General features: G+C 31.6%; 4 protein-coding genes across 9 annotated transcripts; 2 read left to right on the top strand and 2 right to left on the bottom strand.

Moving 5' to 3' along the window:
* Positions 1 to 262: 262 nt before the first annotated feature.
* Positions 263 to 2,902, top strand: LOC115882649 (WD repeat-containing protein 46). The gene is made up of 10 exons (XM_030900839.1): positions 263 to 405; positions 468 to 833; positions 891 to 1,036; positions 1,092 to 1,371; positions 1,424 to 1,659; positions 1,815 to 1,979; positions 2,035 to 2,096; positions 2,152 to 2,324; positions 2,385 to 2,480; positions 2,612 to 2,902. Exons 1-10 carry the CDS (start codon positions 397 to 399, stop codon positions 2,831 to 2,833), a joined length of 1,755 nt encoding a protein of 584 aa, XP_030756699.1. The 5' UTR covers positions 263 to 396; the 3' UTR covers positions 2,834 to 2,902.
* Positions 2,794 to 5,777, bottom strand: LOC115882651 (multiple coagulation factor deficiency protein 2 homolog). Of its 5 annotated transcripts, none has more exons than XM_030900844.1 (6): positions 5,542 to 5,777; positions 5,189 to 5,395; positions 4,883 to 4,939; positions 4,583 to 4,653; positions 4,374 to 4,522; positions 2,794 to 3,059 (listed from the first exon to the last, which is right to left on the bottom strand). In XM_030900844.1, exons 1-6 carry the CDS (start codon positions 5,644 to 5,646, stop codon positions 2,914 to 2,916), a joined length of 735 nt encoding a protein of 244 aa, XP_030756704.1. In that variant the 5' UTR covers positions 5,647 to 5,777; the 3' UTR covers positions 2,794 to 2,913. The 5 variants fall into 5 exon arrangements, with proteins under 5 accessions (XP_030756704.1, XP_030756702.1, XP_030756703.1 ...); XM_030900842.1 differs by lacking the exon at positions 2,794 to 3,059 and adding an exon at positions 3,488 to 4,097; XM_030900843.1 differs by lacking the exon at positions 2,794 to 3,059 and adding an exon at positions 3,488 to 4,097 and having other exon boundaries at positions 4,883 to 4,936.
* Positions 5,778 to 6,071: 294 nt separating this feature from the next.
* LOC115882648 (potassium-activated aldehyde dehydrogenase, mitochondrial-like) lies at positions 6,072 to 9,399 on the bottom strand. Its single transcript, XM_030900838.1, has 12 exons — positions 9,125 to 9,399; positions 8,962 to 9,068; positions 8,722 to 8,897; positions 8,200 to 8,356; positions 7,962 to 8,137; positions 7,807 to 7,904; positions 7,452 to 7,704; positions 7,219 to 7,400; positions 7,063 to 7,162; positions 6,802 to 7,009; positions 6,535 to 6,740; positions 6,072 to 6,479 (listed from the first exon to the last, which is right to left on the bottom strand). The coding sequence occupies exons 1-12, from the start codon at positions 9,206 to 9,208 to the stop codon at positions 6,169 to 6,171; spliced, it is 2,058 nt and encodes a 685-aa protein (XP_030756698.1). The 5' UTR covers positions 9,209 to 9,399; the 3' UTR covers positions 6,072 to 6,168.
* LOC115882650 (cytochrome c oxidase assembly protein COX15 homolog) lies at positions 8,528 to 13,493 on the top strand. 2 transcript variants are annotated; one of them, XM_030900840.1, is made up of 8 exons: positions 8,528 to 8,636; positions 9,557 to 9,728; positions 9,787 to 9,913; positions 10,120 to 10,252; positions 10,313 to 10,499; positions 11,114 to 11,381; positions 11,811 to 12,079; positions 13,230 to 13,493. In XM_030900840.1, the coding sequence occupies exons 2-8, from the start codon at positions 9,573 to 9,575 to the stop codon at positions 13,365 to 13,367; spliced, it is 1,278 nt and encodes a 425-aa protein (XP_030756700.1). In that variant the 5' UTR covers positions 8,528 to 8,636; positions 9,557 to 9,572; the 3' UTR covers positions 13,368 to 13,493. The 2 variants fall into 2 exon arrangements, with proteins under 2 accessions (XP_030756700.1, XP_030756701.1); XM_030900841.1 differs by having other exon boundaries at positions 9,428 to 9,728.
* The last annotated feature ends 298 nt before the right edge of the window (positions 13,494 to 13,791 follow it).

Genomic DNA, 13,791 nt, shown 5'->3' with positions numbered 1-13,791 from the left:
ATTTCGAATTTTCAAAAAAAAATTTCGGGTAAAAACCTCATAGCCGTGTTTGGTTTGTGCCCTCACATTATATATGATATTACCACGGCATATAAATCACATATTACTGAGTTTTACGGTCTGAGCTGCCAGGGCTATTCGGTCCATATGATATAGTATATGATCCAGTTTCTTCTTCTTAAATAATATAGGCTCGCGTTTTTCAATGTCCAGGCCAGCTAAATTAACATATTATATATGATCTAGATGCCTGACTTCACTTTTACCAGTGCAGACCAAAAATTCTGAAAGAGGAAGAGTGATAAAGTAACCCTATACCAATGCCAGTTTGTTATATATTTTTAAAATGTGTTTAAAGCTGATTTAAACCAAGTTTAAACAATACTTTAAAAAAAAATGGGAAAGGTAAGAAGTAGTTATTTAACTAATATATGTATTGATATTAATTTCAGAGTAATTTATTTTAGTTGACAGTAAGTAACGATATGGCTGTGGCAAAGGAAAGTAAAAGTAAAGATATAATTGAGTTTGATGTCTCTAATGTAAAATCTAAGCCTTGGGGGCGACGCAGGGAAGATCGTTTTAATGAAAAATTTAAAAATAAACAGAGAAACAAAACTTCAAGCAAGTATCCAATCGATAAAGTAAAAACCAATACAAAGTCAAAGAAAGAAAAGAAAAGAAGATATGAAATACCTGAAGAGGTTTTGAAAAAATATTCAAAAGGAGAAGAAGTTAATTTGAAAAAAGTACACACCAAAATTCATAGAACAAAAATTGAACAGCGGGAAAGGAATGTAAAGTTTGCCACCGAATTTGCTGCCAAAACTGAAGTAATATGTATTTTTCTTTATATGTAATTAATTTATGACACTTAAGGTTGCTTTTAGGTTTTATTAACTGAAGAAACTGGCTTTCTTGAAGCAGATGATGGTGAAACAACTACACAGTTTACGCAAGGAGCAATAGCCGATAGTGTGGATATTACATCAGCTGCAAAGCAATTTGAATTAAAACTAGAATTTGGGCCTTACAGGTATAAAATTTAAAGTCTTTATTGTATTAATGTAGTAAAATTTATATTTTTGTAGATCAAGATATACCAGAAATGGTCGACATCTCGTAATAGGTGGTAAAAAAGGACATGTTGCAGCATTTGACTGGGTCACAAAAAAATTACATTGTGAAATAAATGTAATGGAAAGTGTTCATGATGTTAGCTTTTTACATCTCGAGACCATGTTTGCTGTAGCCCAAAAGGACTGGGTTTACTTCTATGATCACCAAGGTATAGAGTTACATTGTGTTAAGAGATTAAATAAAGTCACCAGGATGGAATTTTTGCCGTATCACTTTTTGTTAGCGACTTGTGTAAGTACTTTGCAATACATTTAAGGTTTTTTTATTTTTTTTTTTATTATAGAGTGATGAGGGTTACCTAAGCTGGTTGGATGTTTCAATTGGCCAATTGGCTTCGCAGTATAATACAAATTTAGGAAGACTAAGCATTATGACTCAAAATCCATGGAATGCCTGCTTATGTCTGGGACATGCTAAAGGTATAGTTTCTATGTGGAGTCCGAATGCTAGAGATCCATTAGCAAAAATGTTATGTCATAAGGCTCCGATTACTGCAGTTAGTGTTGATCCCACAGGAATGTAAGTAACTTATAATTTATTATTACTATTATTAAGAACATTTCAGAGCCTGCAGTTCGAAAAAGTTCTCTAAAATATTTAAATTTACATAAAAAATGTTTTTTAGTATTGCACTTATTTATCCAACATGTATATGTATTGTTATTTGCCCTTAGGTATATGTCGACAGCAGCAAGTAACAGGGAGCTTAAAATCTGGGATATTAGAAAATTGGAGGGACCATTGCAAGAGTATAAGTTAGTCAGTGCTCCTTCAAATCTGGCTTTTTCCCAAAAGAAAATGTTAGCTGTAGGTCACGGCAATATTGTTGAAGTATACAGGTATACACTAGTATACAGTAAATATTCACTTTAATAATTATATATCAACTTTTAGGGAGTGTTGTACCTCAACTGCCAAAAGACCGTACTTGAGACATAGATTCAATAACCCAATTGGTACAAACAAGCTTTATATTTTAAAAAATAAAATATTAATTACAATTATTTCTAGGTAACTTTAATTTCTGTCCTTTTGAAGATGTACTGGGTGTTGCGACAAATAGAGGCTTTACCAGTCTACTGATTCCTGGATCCGGTGAACCAAATATCGACAGTTTGGAAGTGAATCCTTTCCAAAGTAAAGCTCAAAGGAGAGAGGCTGAAGTTAAAGCTTTGCTTGATAAGGTAAGATTATTCATGTTCTGAATACATCTAAACAAATTTGTTAATATTGCGATTTTGTAGATACAACCTGAGTTAATTACGTTAGACCCTGCAGTAATTGCTGAGGTAGATGTTCCCACAATGAGAGACAAAATTGAGGCAAAGAAAAATCTCCTGGTAAGTAATCAAGTAAATTATTTATAGGTGAAAAGAATTCTTTACTTATAAATAATAAATAATAAATCTGGAAGGAGCATATCAAGTCTCAAATTTTAAACCATATAATATACTTATTCTTTTTTTTTTAGTTCTTGAAGGCACCAAAAATTGAATATAATCCTAGAAATAAAGCTAAAGGAAAAGGTGGATCGGTTAAAATGGCTAGAAACAAAAAGATATTACAGGAGCAAGCCATAAGAGAATTTTCCAAATCAACTAAAGACCTGTTGCCCAATAAACCAAATGAGGGGAAGAAAAAGAAACAAGCATACAATGTCTTAGATCGTTTCTTGCCTAAAAAGAAAAGTTAGATTTTTAAGTTGAGTAAAATGTAAATTAATATGTATTATAAAATATCAATAAACAATTTTACATCTTTTTTTTTATGGGTTTATATTGATTTATATTCAAGCCAATTAATGTAGCCATCCGAGTCTTTGTCTGCTTGACTTAAAAGGTCGTCCACTAATTTTTCTAGTTGATTATCAGTGTACATTTCGCCTATTTTTTCTCGAGATCCGTCATCTTTTTCGTTAACTGAAAGTTAAATGTATTAACTTTTAAATACCAGTTTTCTGAATTAAAAGCACAACAGACATCGCAGCTATAAAATTAGCAACAGAAAATTTTAAATCGCAAGCTCTGGCAATGAATGCTCTTAGAGAATTTAACCAAAGATTCAGCCAAGATACTTTTCAGAGTGCCCTCGTAAGCGAAAAGCAGTTTTTTGTCCCAAATTTTACTGATTTCAGGTAATAAAAAAATGGTTTAATTAATATGAAGGTTATTTCAATAAGTATAAAAAATTATATGCCACCGTGCTTTACAATTTATCCATTCGTGTTCACTAGAAGGATAAACGAAATTCAAAACTTCCAAAACAAACATTAAAAGCAAGGCACTGATTCCGTGAAACGAAATATTTCCATAACATTAACAATTTTTCCCATAACACAAACATAACATCTTTATAAAAAATTTATTTCAAAACAAATTTGTACATACAAAAATTTCACAACCTAAAAATTTGTAATAACGAAATTTAATGATAAAAGAAATTATTGAGAAAAATTAAAATACATATAAGTCTTTTCTTGGACGTAACTTTGACAGATCAATAAAAACATATTCTAGTTTATATTAAATAAGGTCTAATTTAATATATTGATTCGGCACTTTACTGAATAAGAGACTTCAAAATAATGAATCGCTTTAGGGACCTTTATCACAGCAATATGAATAATATATAAAAAATTCTTATACTAACTAAAAATTACCAAACTTTTACAAGAACGCAAAAATGTATCTTTTAGGCTAAGAAAAAAAACTAAAATATTTCTAATCATTTGTAATGAGTGGAAGTAGGTACTAAATGTCTTTAATGGCGCTGTCAGTGCGCATTTTGCTGTGGTTGGCCGGCGGCTTTTTGTTGTGCCTTTATAAATTCAGGATAGTCAATATATCCGTCCCTGTTTCCATCATCAACATTTAAAATTGGATCAATTAAATTCACCAATTCCTCATCCTTGAAGATTTTCTCTTCAATTTGTCCCTGTTTCTCTTTGCTGCCCTCTTCTAAAATAGCAAACAGTAAAACCCAACTACACAACAGGAACAACAATTAACATTAAGCAAAACAACAAAAAAAATCCTTGCATAAAATGTATGAAAGTAAGTAAGAAGCCCACTAAGAGAATACATGACAGCGACAGTTGCGTTGTTTCTGTCAAGGTCATCTGTCAAAATCTTCCCCTTCTCTTTCTAGAGAGACTTTAAGTATAAGTCAAAGCAAGTTATAGAGTTATAATATTATAAAAATATCAGTTACATTAATTTACATATTTAACTTACCATGCCAGTGAATTAATGATTTAATTAATTCACAACCATCCAATTTATTATTGTTATCTGAATCATGCATCTTAAAATAATGAAACTGAATTTCTTGTTCGGACATTTTGCTTGTATCAAGTGGTACATTTAAATGTTCAGCAATATGACTGAAAACAAAATAAAATGTCATATACAGATGGATATTAAACACTTATTCTAAAACATACTCCTTTTCTTGGGCAATATTTTGAGCATTTAGTAAATGTTGTTGTCCATGGTGAGCATGATCATGGGCAGCCTTAAAATAAAGAAAACGATAATTTGCATCAAAATTAACAAAACAATTAGGTGTGCTAAAAGCTAACAAAAGGCATTGGAAAATTATAAATATATTATACAGTGTTCAAAACAGCTTTATATCAGGTTTACTATTTGAGATTTTTGAGAAAATAATGTAATAAAATAATGACAAATAGAATTATGATTCAAAGTTCATGCATATACTACAAACAGAATGTGGCACTTACTTGTGGAACTTGTTGATGTTGAACAGGTTGCTGAGGAGCTTGCTTTTGAGGTACCTGCTAAAACAAAAACAGCAAAATAAAACACTAAATCACCACAATACACCAAAACACTTTTACTTTTACACTGGACGCGCGCCAGATGATTATAAACTACTTTTGAGTTTATAATCATCTGCTGATGATGCTAACAAGGTTAGCGAAACGCGCGTCCAGTATAAAAGTAAAAGTGTTTTGGTGTATTGAGGTGATTTAGTGTTTTATTTTGCTGTGTAACACCAAAGGTTCCAACCCTCAACTGTACGGTACCTGCTGTTGTTGAGGTACTTGCTGTTGTTGTGGTATGTGCTGTTGTTGTGGTATGTGCTGTTGTTGTGGTATGTGCTGTTGTTGAGGTACATTCTGTTGTTGTGGTACCTGCTGAGTTGGTGCTCTCTGTGGTGCCTGCTGAAACTGCTGCTGAGGCACTTGGTATTGTTGTTGTGGTACTTGTTGATATTGTTGAGGAGCTTGATACTAAAATTAAAACACACGAGAATCCATAAAAACATAATTTTCGTACTTGTTTAACGATTAGTATAGGTAAATTGCAACTTAAGTTTGCAGAAATTGGGTACTTCTTTCAGGATATCCAAGCATATGTTTGTTATGGCTATAATTACCTGTTGATGTTGATAATGTTGAGGATTTACACCCGGCGGAGCTCTTTGGCAACGAACGATTAATACAAAACTAAAGATAGACAGCAGTAATAAAAACGAATTCATTTTGAACTATTTAAGTTATAATAATCAAATTTGCATCGTTTGATTCGCTTTTAAAAATTAATAAGGTTAGCTAAGATGAGAGAGACACGTCATTTTCGCTTTCCTAAAAATCAAAACGTCATCACAACAAAAACATTTTATTCTGGGATCATATAAATATGATCAGATTCGTTTGGGTTGGGATGACCTCGTTTTTAAAGACTGGCGAGTTTTTTCCAGAATCTGGCTAAACTTTCAGGTGCTGGCTGAATAGTGTACTGACTAAAGGCCATTCCATGAAAAAGAAGATATCGATTCTTCTTCTTATTTTATTGGCTCTGTATATGTAAATGTGCTTTATGGATGTGCTCTGTGGCTGTGTACCATACTGTGTACATATGTCCTAAGTCAATGACTAATGGGTTAAGAAAAAAAAAGAAGATTATGGATTACAAACACTATTTTTTAAAATTATCGTACATTTTGATCAACGGACGTGTAAAAAGATTATAATATGTAATTTGAATCTAAGTTATCTCCAACTTATAAATTACACTGAAAAGACAGCCCTATATTGCTCCACACGTTTTTAACCAATATAACTTTTCTAAAATTATGCTCCCAGTCGTCGCTAGTAAAACCGAATATTTTTGACTCTGAGAGCGGCAACAAACTGAAAATGATATTGCTCTCGTTTGAAAAATACCCGTCCAACTCTTTGTGTAGAGAACAAGTTTTTACCGCGTCTAGACTATAAGGAAAAACGGACAAAACGCATGCTGGAAACTGCTTACTGATATCCTGATAAAGACTTTCTGTTGCGGCCGATTCGTTTAGTAATATTACACTGTTACCTACAATTTTAATTGTATTATAAAAATAACTATTTATATTTATTTAAAAAAATACCTTCTAAAAGAGCGGCAATTATTAACTTCCAACAATGGGTATCTATATCGGTTCTGGTTTCAATGACAAGAACACCTTTAGGTTCTTTGGAGGATGTTACATTAAAACCATTTATACTAAGAGTTCCTCCAATTCCTGGAATAACTGATACACCTTCTTCTATCGTTTGCAATAAGTTAACAAGCCATGCATCAGGCACTTTTGAACTAAAACAAGAGCTTACGTAAAATCTTGTTACCTATAATGGCTAATATATATTTAACTTACATAATTTTCGACTTATTTTCATCAATAAGCTTTTCTATTTGTAGGAAAACCAGAGATTTATCTAAAAATGTCTTTTTATTCCAGATACTGCTTGCACGTTTACCCAAATTAATTGCATTTTTCACAACCTCGACGTTCTTATACGCGTCTGGTAGTTCAAATGGCCCGCGTTGAATAGGCGGTGAAATTTTCGCGTATTCTGCAATTCCTTTTGAATAAAAATTAATATCTACATTGAACCCCAAAAATTATATTAAATACCGAATTTAGATCCAAAAAATCCAAGACCACTGTCTTTGAAAGGTATTAAAGGCACCTCAGGAGAGAGTAAACCATGAGAGTTTATCCAGACATTATTCACCTTAAAATAAATAATTTTTGTAGTTTTGATTTTAAATACGCAAGAAGTATTCTTACGTTTAATTTTCTAGCTACTTCATTCACTAGTCCAATATTCTCACACCAAACAGACACGCCCAATCCTTGTCTAGAATTATTAGCCAAATTGACAGCCTCATCAATAAATCTAAAAGGCACTAATGCTATGGCAAAACTATTTTCTAAGGTCTCAATCACATTGTTTGTAGAAACTTTTGACCCTAAAGAAAAAATCATTTATTTTAATCAATCAATTTAAGGACTTATTTTACCTATGATAAGTGTAGGAGTAAAATCACTATTAGTACTTATTTCTTTCTGATAAACTGTTATGCCCAATGATTTTGCCTTGTTGACTTGCTTAGTCAAATTTTTGAATATTTTTGAATTTGTGGGGTAAGATATATCAGCATTTCTATCGTTACCATACCCAATTTTAAGAATCTCCAATTTACGTCTTAATTTTACTTCCACTTTATTAAACACATTCTCTTGAATTATTACAGTATCTACAGACCAAGGATTCTGAAACAAGTAAAATAAGCTATTTCAAAATAAACTATACATATCAAGTATAGTTGTATAATATAAAAAACTTATATTTGGTTACTATATAATTATCCCTACCATTCCTTGGTAGCCCCATGCAGCTTCTATAATATTTTCAACAGCAGAATCCGTATCAGCGTCGTCAAAAACTATTACCGACGTTTTATATGACGAAACTACAATAAATTAATTAATTTTAATCATAAACGTATAAATTTAATGAGGAAACTTACAAACCAAAATTTTCTTGTTCAGTTTATTGACTCCCTTATATTTTGGATTTAGTAAGTCTAAAAATAGAATAATTATACCTACTCGTTCATTATTCAAATATAATTGTAATTCGGTATCATTTGATGATACCGAACAATTACAACTTGGGACAAGTACAAAAAATTCTTCAGGTATCCTTAAAAAAACACAGTAATTAGGTACTTTCAAGTGATTTACAAATAATAATTTAAGTATTACCCCACTTTTTTAGCTAATTCCAATATATATTTTACAACCCTCGCAAATTTAATTCCAGTTTGAATTAAAATTGTATAACCTGATACTATACTTGGTATTATGGCAAGCGCTAAAAGCCATAAAGGGCTATCGTCTTCAAAAACTGCTACGTTTAATCCTAAAAAATAAATGAAAGTACTTGGGAAAGCATTTATAAAATATTAAAAAATTATATTATCTAACTTATTGAATGACCCCGGTATTTAAAATTATGGAAAATGAACGGTTTTATAGGCACCACAGATTAATACGCGTGACATTTGGCAGCTGGAGCCAGTGATAACTTCGGAGGTATTATTTTAATCGGCAAAAACCGCAAAATATCCATATTATTGGAAATTGTACATGTAGTGATTGAGAACGATAATTTATATTATTTTATAATACATTAGAAACGTGTAAGTACCTTAATTTTATTTATAATATATTTTTTTTAAAAATCCACCATAATTTTAAGGTTATAAACGGAGTGTACAAAATTACCTTTGGATTCTCCTTTTTTTTCTTTCTCGTTGCTTCGTTTAATAAAATTTGCATAGTAAAACAAATACTGTGCTATAATATCCGTCGATTTTTTCGTGTCTTTTGATAGCACTCCCCGTTGTATAATTTCAATTTGTGCTATTACATTGGACTTTCCTTGGATTTCTTGAGCTAATCTAATCAACGGATATTTTCTTTTTAAACGTATATATTTATAAAAAGGATTTTTTAAAGTTTTACCTTATCAAATGTTGCTTTTGAACTTTTTCTGTACTTTGTTTTATACCTTTTAGAACATCATCAACATCATTAGTTTTGTCTTGTATTTCTGTGGATTGAACCCATTCCTATAAATTAACTCATTTTTTATATAAAATTTTACTACAACTGCAAAATTACTTACACTAGCTTCGGTAGTGTCCTCAAGATTTTCACCATAAGACATTTTGTCAAATATTTGATGTAATGTTTCAATTTTGGTATCCATTATTTACATATACAATATCTTATCATTACAAATTAATGAAGAAACGTTTAAAGTACTTACAATAAACTCAGAATTCAATGTGGTAATAGATTTATAATAATTCTAGATCGATTTAATTGTAACTAACAATATTGTAAGTTAGAAATAAGATAAGGAACTTGTCTTTGTTTACGCTTAGAATACAGGGGGATGTCCGAAAGTATAAAAAATATTTTGCAGAAATACATGAAAAAAGGATGTTGTGCCAATATCACCTAGAATCAAATTAAATATCTTTGACCTAGAATATAATCATATTGGTTGTGATAATACAGGGGGATGTTCAAAAGTAGTAAAAATATTTTGCAGAAATAGATGAAAAAGAATGTTGTCGGTTTCAAGACTTTGCACATTAACTCCAAGAATTTCATCCCAATTTTTAAACACATCTTCAAAAAGCCTTTATAAAATTTCACCTATAAGACGTCTGACTAATATATCTTGTAGAAAACCACAAACTTTTTGGCAGAATAACCTGAAGGTAAATTATGATCAGTTAAAAAATATATCTTTATATATTGATTCATATTAATTTTTAGCTTTTATCAAGAAGTAATGGCACAGTACTTTTAAGACTCACATCAAATTCACCGCAGAAAAGTTCAAAAACTGTTGGATATTGGCTGTTAACATGTAGCGGAATGGTTTTTGTAGCTGTTATTCTAGGTATATGTATTTATTATGGTATTTTAAAAAGTGTGTATATTGTTGTTGAAGAAATAATTAAGAGGACTCGTGGAGTGTAATAAATATACAAATCATATTTATTTATATTAAATATTAAAATTTAATAAAATAATTATTGAATTTAAGTGTTTCTTTTGCCTTTAGATGTCCCTTTTTTAGTAATAAAGTTAATTAATGGCTTACAGGGGGAGTAACACGTTTAACTGAATCCGGGCTTTCAATGGTAACATGGAAATTATTAGGTGAAAAAATGCCCAGGACGCAACAAGAATGGGAGGAGGAGTTTGCCAAGTATCAGCAATATCCCGAATTTAAATTGTAAGTTCAGTATTTTTAAGTATCTTTTAGGTTTTAGCATCATCATTTTTTTCCATGTAGAAAGAACCGAGAGATGACGCTTTCTGAATTCAAATTCATTTGGCATATGGAGTACGGACATAGGCAATGGGGTAGATTGATAGGGGTCGTATTTTTGATACCCGCTGTATACTTCTGGGCTAGAGGCAGATTTACGCCAGCCTTAAAGAAGAGAGTGTTGGCTTTTGGAGCCTTAATCGGTTTGCAGGTATGAGAATATACCGGGTATATTTCCATTTTTCAAATAAGTCCAAAATAGAGCAGTTATTTAAGAATCTATTACGCTGTACTGTTCGGGTCGCTCTCAGGGGTCGGGTTAGGGGCACTGTGGCCGAAGGAAATATATATCATATAAATTATATATGATTGTAATCATAAAACTTCAATCTCTTTCTGTATTGTAACGGAATTTTAAATTAGGTATGTCTTTATTTTCGAGAAAATTTAGTCCAAACAGGAGGATATTTTGTTGATGTTTGACCAACAAAATTTTAAAGATAAAGCAGTTGTCTAAAAATGTGCTTCAATACAGAGTAGTAGTAGTATAGTATAATCCTCTATCTTTAATTTTCTTCTTCATTTGTGTAAAAATATCTAGCCAGTTTTACATAAAACGTTAAATGCCGAACGCTTATTTCGCTAATTTTTCGGACAAGTGAAATGGACTCTTAAGCTTATAAATTTAAAAAAGTTTACATACGGTAAAGTATATTATTTGTAAATTAATAAATGTCTTTATTCATTAAACGTGGACATTTCAGACAAACCTGCAGTTCTAAAAAGGTTTTTTGTTAAATTGAGACTGATTTTTTTTTATTTCAGGGTTTGATGGGATGGTATATGGTTAAGTCTGGTCTCGAAGAACGATTTCACGGTGAAAATGACGTACCGCGCGTTTCTCAGTACCGTCTAGCTAGTCATTTGAGTCTCGCCTTTGTTCTGTATACGCTGTTGTTATGGTCCGCATTTAACGAGTTGCTACCGGCCGAAACTCTCAAAGTTAGTACCGACGCAGTACTGAAAGCTACGCGAAAATTTAGGATGTTCGCGCATACAACGAAAGGAATGGTGTTCCTTACAGCAGTTTCAGGTAAATAAATCATCTGCTACGTGGCTTGTATATGTCTCTAAAACCTAACTAAACTAACTAACCTAACCGACGCGACGCTTCATGAAGTGACTAGGATCTTAATAAAAGGACGAAATACACTATTGCTGTCCTCCATTCGCGAATTTCAAGTTCCAGAGCTTTACGCCCTGGGCTACTCGAGAACGGTTCTGAAAGGAGCTGTGCGCGATAGCCTGGTGCCTCCATATGGCGCGGAACAGTTCTGAATTTTATGACTGGAGTGAGAGTGTCATCTTCTTGAAAAGTTCAGGAGCTGCACAACTGCGTGAATGGAGGACAGTATATGAGACTACGATATATACATAGCAAAGTGTATTATAATTATTTAATATGTTAAATCCAACAAAGTAAATGGCACGTTTTACTTAAAAGTACTTTTTATTATTGTAGGTGCTTTTGTGGCAGGATTAGATGCAGGTTTGGTATACAATTCTTTTCCCAAAATGGCGGATAAGTGGATTCCCGACGATATCCTGGCATACACACCCAAACTGGTTAATTTTACGGAAAATCCAACAACGGTCCAATTCAATCATAGGATTTTAGGAACTACAACTTTAGGTTTAATTACAGCACTGTGGTATTTAAGCAGAAAACGTATTTTACCTAGGAGAGCGTACATTGCAGCAAACGCCTTACTTCTTGCAGGATATTTACAGGTTTGTATTGATATAGAGTTTGTTTATACAGTGTGTCAAAATGGTTTGCAATTGAATGGAATAAAGTAAAAAAGTTTATACCAGCATAAATTATAACATATTATATTATGCAGTTCAAAATAAAACAAAAAAAAATTGGTCAAGTGCGAGTCGGACTCGCGCACGAAGGGTTTCGTACCATTCGTTATCTATACAACATTAGACACTATATTATTATAAACTTTTTTTCCGATTTAGCTGAAATTTTGAATGCGCGTATAAGTAATTTAAAAAAAAATGAAGAAACACATTACTAAAAATTGTATTAATCAATAATAAATACATAAAAAGTAAAAATAAATATGTAAAAATTAAAATAAAGACGGTTAAAAAAAGTCGCCTTGACTAGGATTCGAACCTGCCTTACTACGGCTCCAACGTCATAGCAGCGTAAAGTCCTAACGCTTTAAACCACGCGGCCACCGAGGACTTGAAAGATTCTATGTAAAAGTCTTACTTAAAAGATAATGTTTAGTGAAAGTACTTTTTTATTTATAAACATTTATTTAATTCTGTTTTTAGTATTTGTTCTTATAGCGGCAACATAGATACATTATCTGTAAAAATTTCAACTGTCTAGCTATAACGGAGCATAAGATAGACCTTTGTGACAGACGGACGGACGGACGGACAGCGAAGTCTTAGTAATAGGGTTCCCGTTTTTGGGTACGGAACCCTAAAAAGGCATGTCTTGTGACATCTGTCATACTTTAAACCTTAAAGCCGCGTTCTCAGAACTATGCCAAAGAGTAGAGAATATTCTCTACTCTTTGACTATGTTCTGTCGTTGACATTTCAAAGTACCAATGAGAGCTGTACTAAATTCAAAAAATCTCATTTCTCAATTTGTTCTTTGATGTGTCACTGGCGACAGTCGTGGCACCATTCGATTTTATATCTACTAATATTAATAAATATACAGGGGCCCTCAAAAAAATATTTCTTTTGCCATTTACAAAAGATCTCGCAAAAGATTTTTCAAAAACGAAATAAATCCAACAAGAACAATTCCTGATATATTTTTTTCCTTTACTGTTTTCTATAAAAAAATTACATTTTTTTCTGATGTTAACTTATTTGGTTTCTTAAAAAAAACTTATAATACTTTCAGGTTGTTTTGGGTATAACAACTTTACTCACCTATGTACCCACTCCAGTAGCAGCCAGTCACCAAAGTGGCTCATTATTGGTCCTATCTACAGCCATATGGCTAACCCATGAACTAAAGCGATTACCAAAAGCTATCTAAAGAACCTTTATTTTTTTATTTTTGTAAATCAACCCGATGTTATTATTTTGTTGAATTCGTGTTGTTATTACTTGTTAGTATTATTTTATAAGTCTGGTTAAGTTAAATAAACATTACATTTATAAAGATAAGCTATTTAATTTTACAGCACTTCCTGTTTTCTCCCTATTAAATTTGTCGTGTTAAAAATTATGTTACAAAAAATTTCCTCTAATATTCAAACTTTCATACGGGGATTTATTTTGACCATGAAACATGCGACATTTGTGGAAAATAAAAAGGTCCTACATAAAAAAATAAAAATGGTATTTTCTAATAAATGCTTTATTTTTTGCATTCATTTTTTTATAAACGTTAAAACAATTTTAAGGTACGCTATATTATTATCATTAAACCTATATTGCCTTTTTTATCATAAATATTA

Source organism: Sitophilus oryzae, unplaced genomic scaffold (assembly GCF_002938485.1).
Source record: "Sitophilus oryzae breed Bouriz unplaced genomic scaffold, Soryzae_2.0 scaffold_179_pilon_pilon, whole genome shotgun sequence".
Lineage (NCBI taxonomy): Eukaryota > Metazoa > Arthropoda > Insecta > Coleoptera > Curculionidae > Sitophilus > Sitophilus oryzae.
Note: the sequence above shows the minus strand (reverse complement) of the source record. Positions and strands in the feature narration are given on the sequence as shown.

What these genes read in the sequence shown, in the direction of transcription:
- LOC115882649 (XM_030900839.1), top strand. An exon ending in TAGATTCAATAACCCAATTG is followed by an intron (nt 2,097 to 2,151) that starts GTACAAACAAGC and finishes AATTATTTCTAG; the next exon opens with GTAACTTTAATTTCTGTCCT. An exon ending in AGGCAAAGAAAAATCTCCTG is followed by an intron (nt 2,481 to 2,611) that starts GTAAGTAATCAA and finishes TTTTTTTTTTAG; the next exon opens with TTCTTGAAGGCACCAAAAAT.
- LOC115882651 (XM_030900842.1), bottom strand. Translation starts at nt 5,646, where the DNA reads ATGAATTCGTTTTTATTACTGCTGTCTATCTTTAGTTTTGTATTAATC. An exon ending in AACATTATCAACATCAACAG is followed by an intron (nt 5,396 to 5,541) that starts GTAATTATAGCC and finishes TTTTAATTTTAG; the next exon opens with TATCAAGCTCCTCAACAATA. An exon ending in ATCATTAATTCACTGGCATG is followed by an intron (nt 4,098 to 4,373) that starts GTAAGTTAAATA and finishes TTGCTATTTTAG; the next exon opens with AAGAGGGCAGCAAAGAGAAA.
- LOC115882650 (XM_030900840.1), top strand. Translation starts at nt 9,573, where the DNA reads ATGTTGTCGGTTTCAAGACTTTGCACATTAACTCCAAGAATTTCATCC. An exon ending in CAATATCCCGAATTTAAATT is followed by an intron (nt 10,253 to 10,312) that starts GTAAGTTCAGTA and finishes TTTTCCATGTAG; the next exon opens with AAAGAACCGAGAGATGACGC. An exon ending in GTTCCTTACAGCAGTTTCAG is followed by an intron (nt 11,382 to 11,810) that starts GTAAATAAATCA and finishes TTATTATTGTAG; the next exon opens with GTGCTTTTGTGGCAGGATTA.
- LOC115882648 (XM_030900838.1), bottom strand. Translation starts at nt 9,208, where the DNA reads ATGGATACCAAAATTGAAACATTACATCAAATATTTGACAAAATGTCT. An exon ending in CAAAAGCAACATTTGATAAG is followed by an intron (nt 8,898 to 8,961) that starts GTAAAACTTTAA and finishes TCCGTTGATTAG; the next exon opens with ATTAGCTCAAGAAATCCAAG. An exon ending in GAACAAGAAAATTTTGGTTT is followed by an intron (nt 7,905 to 7,961) that starts GTAAGTTTCCTC and finishes AATTTATTGTAG; the next exon opens with TTTCGTCATATAAAACGTCG.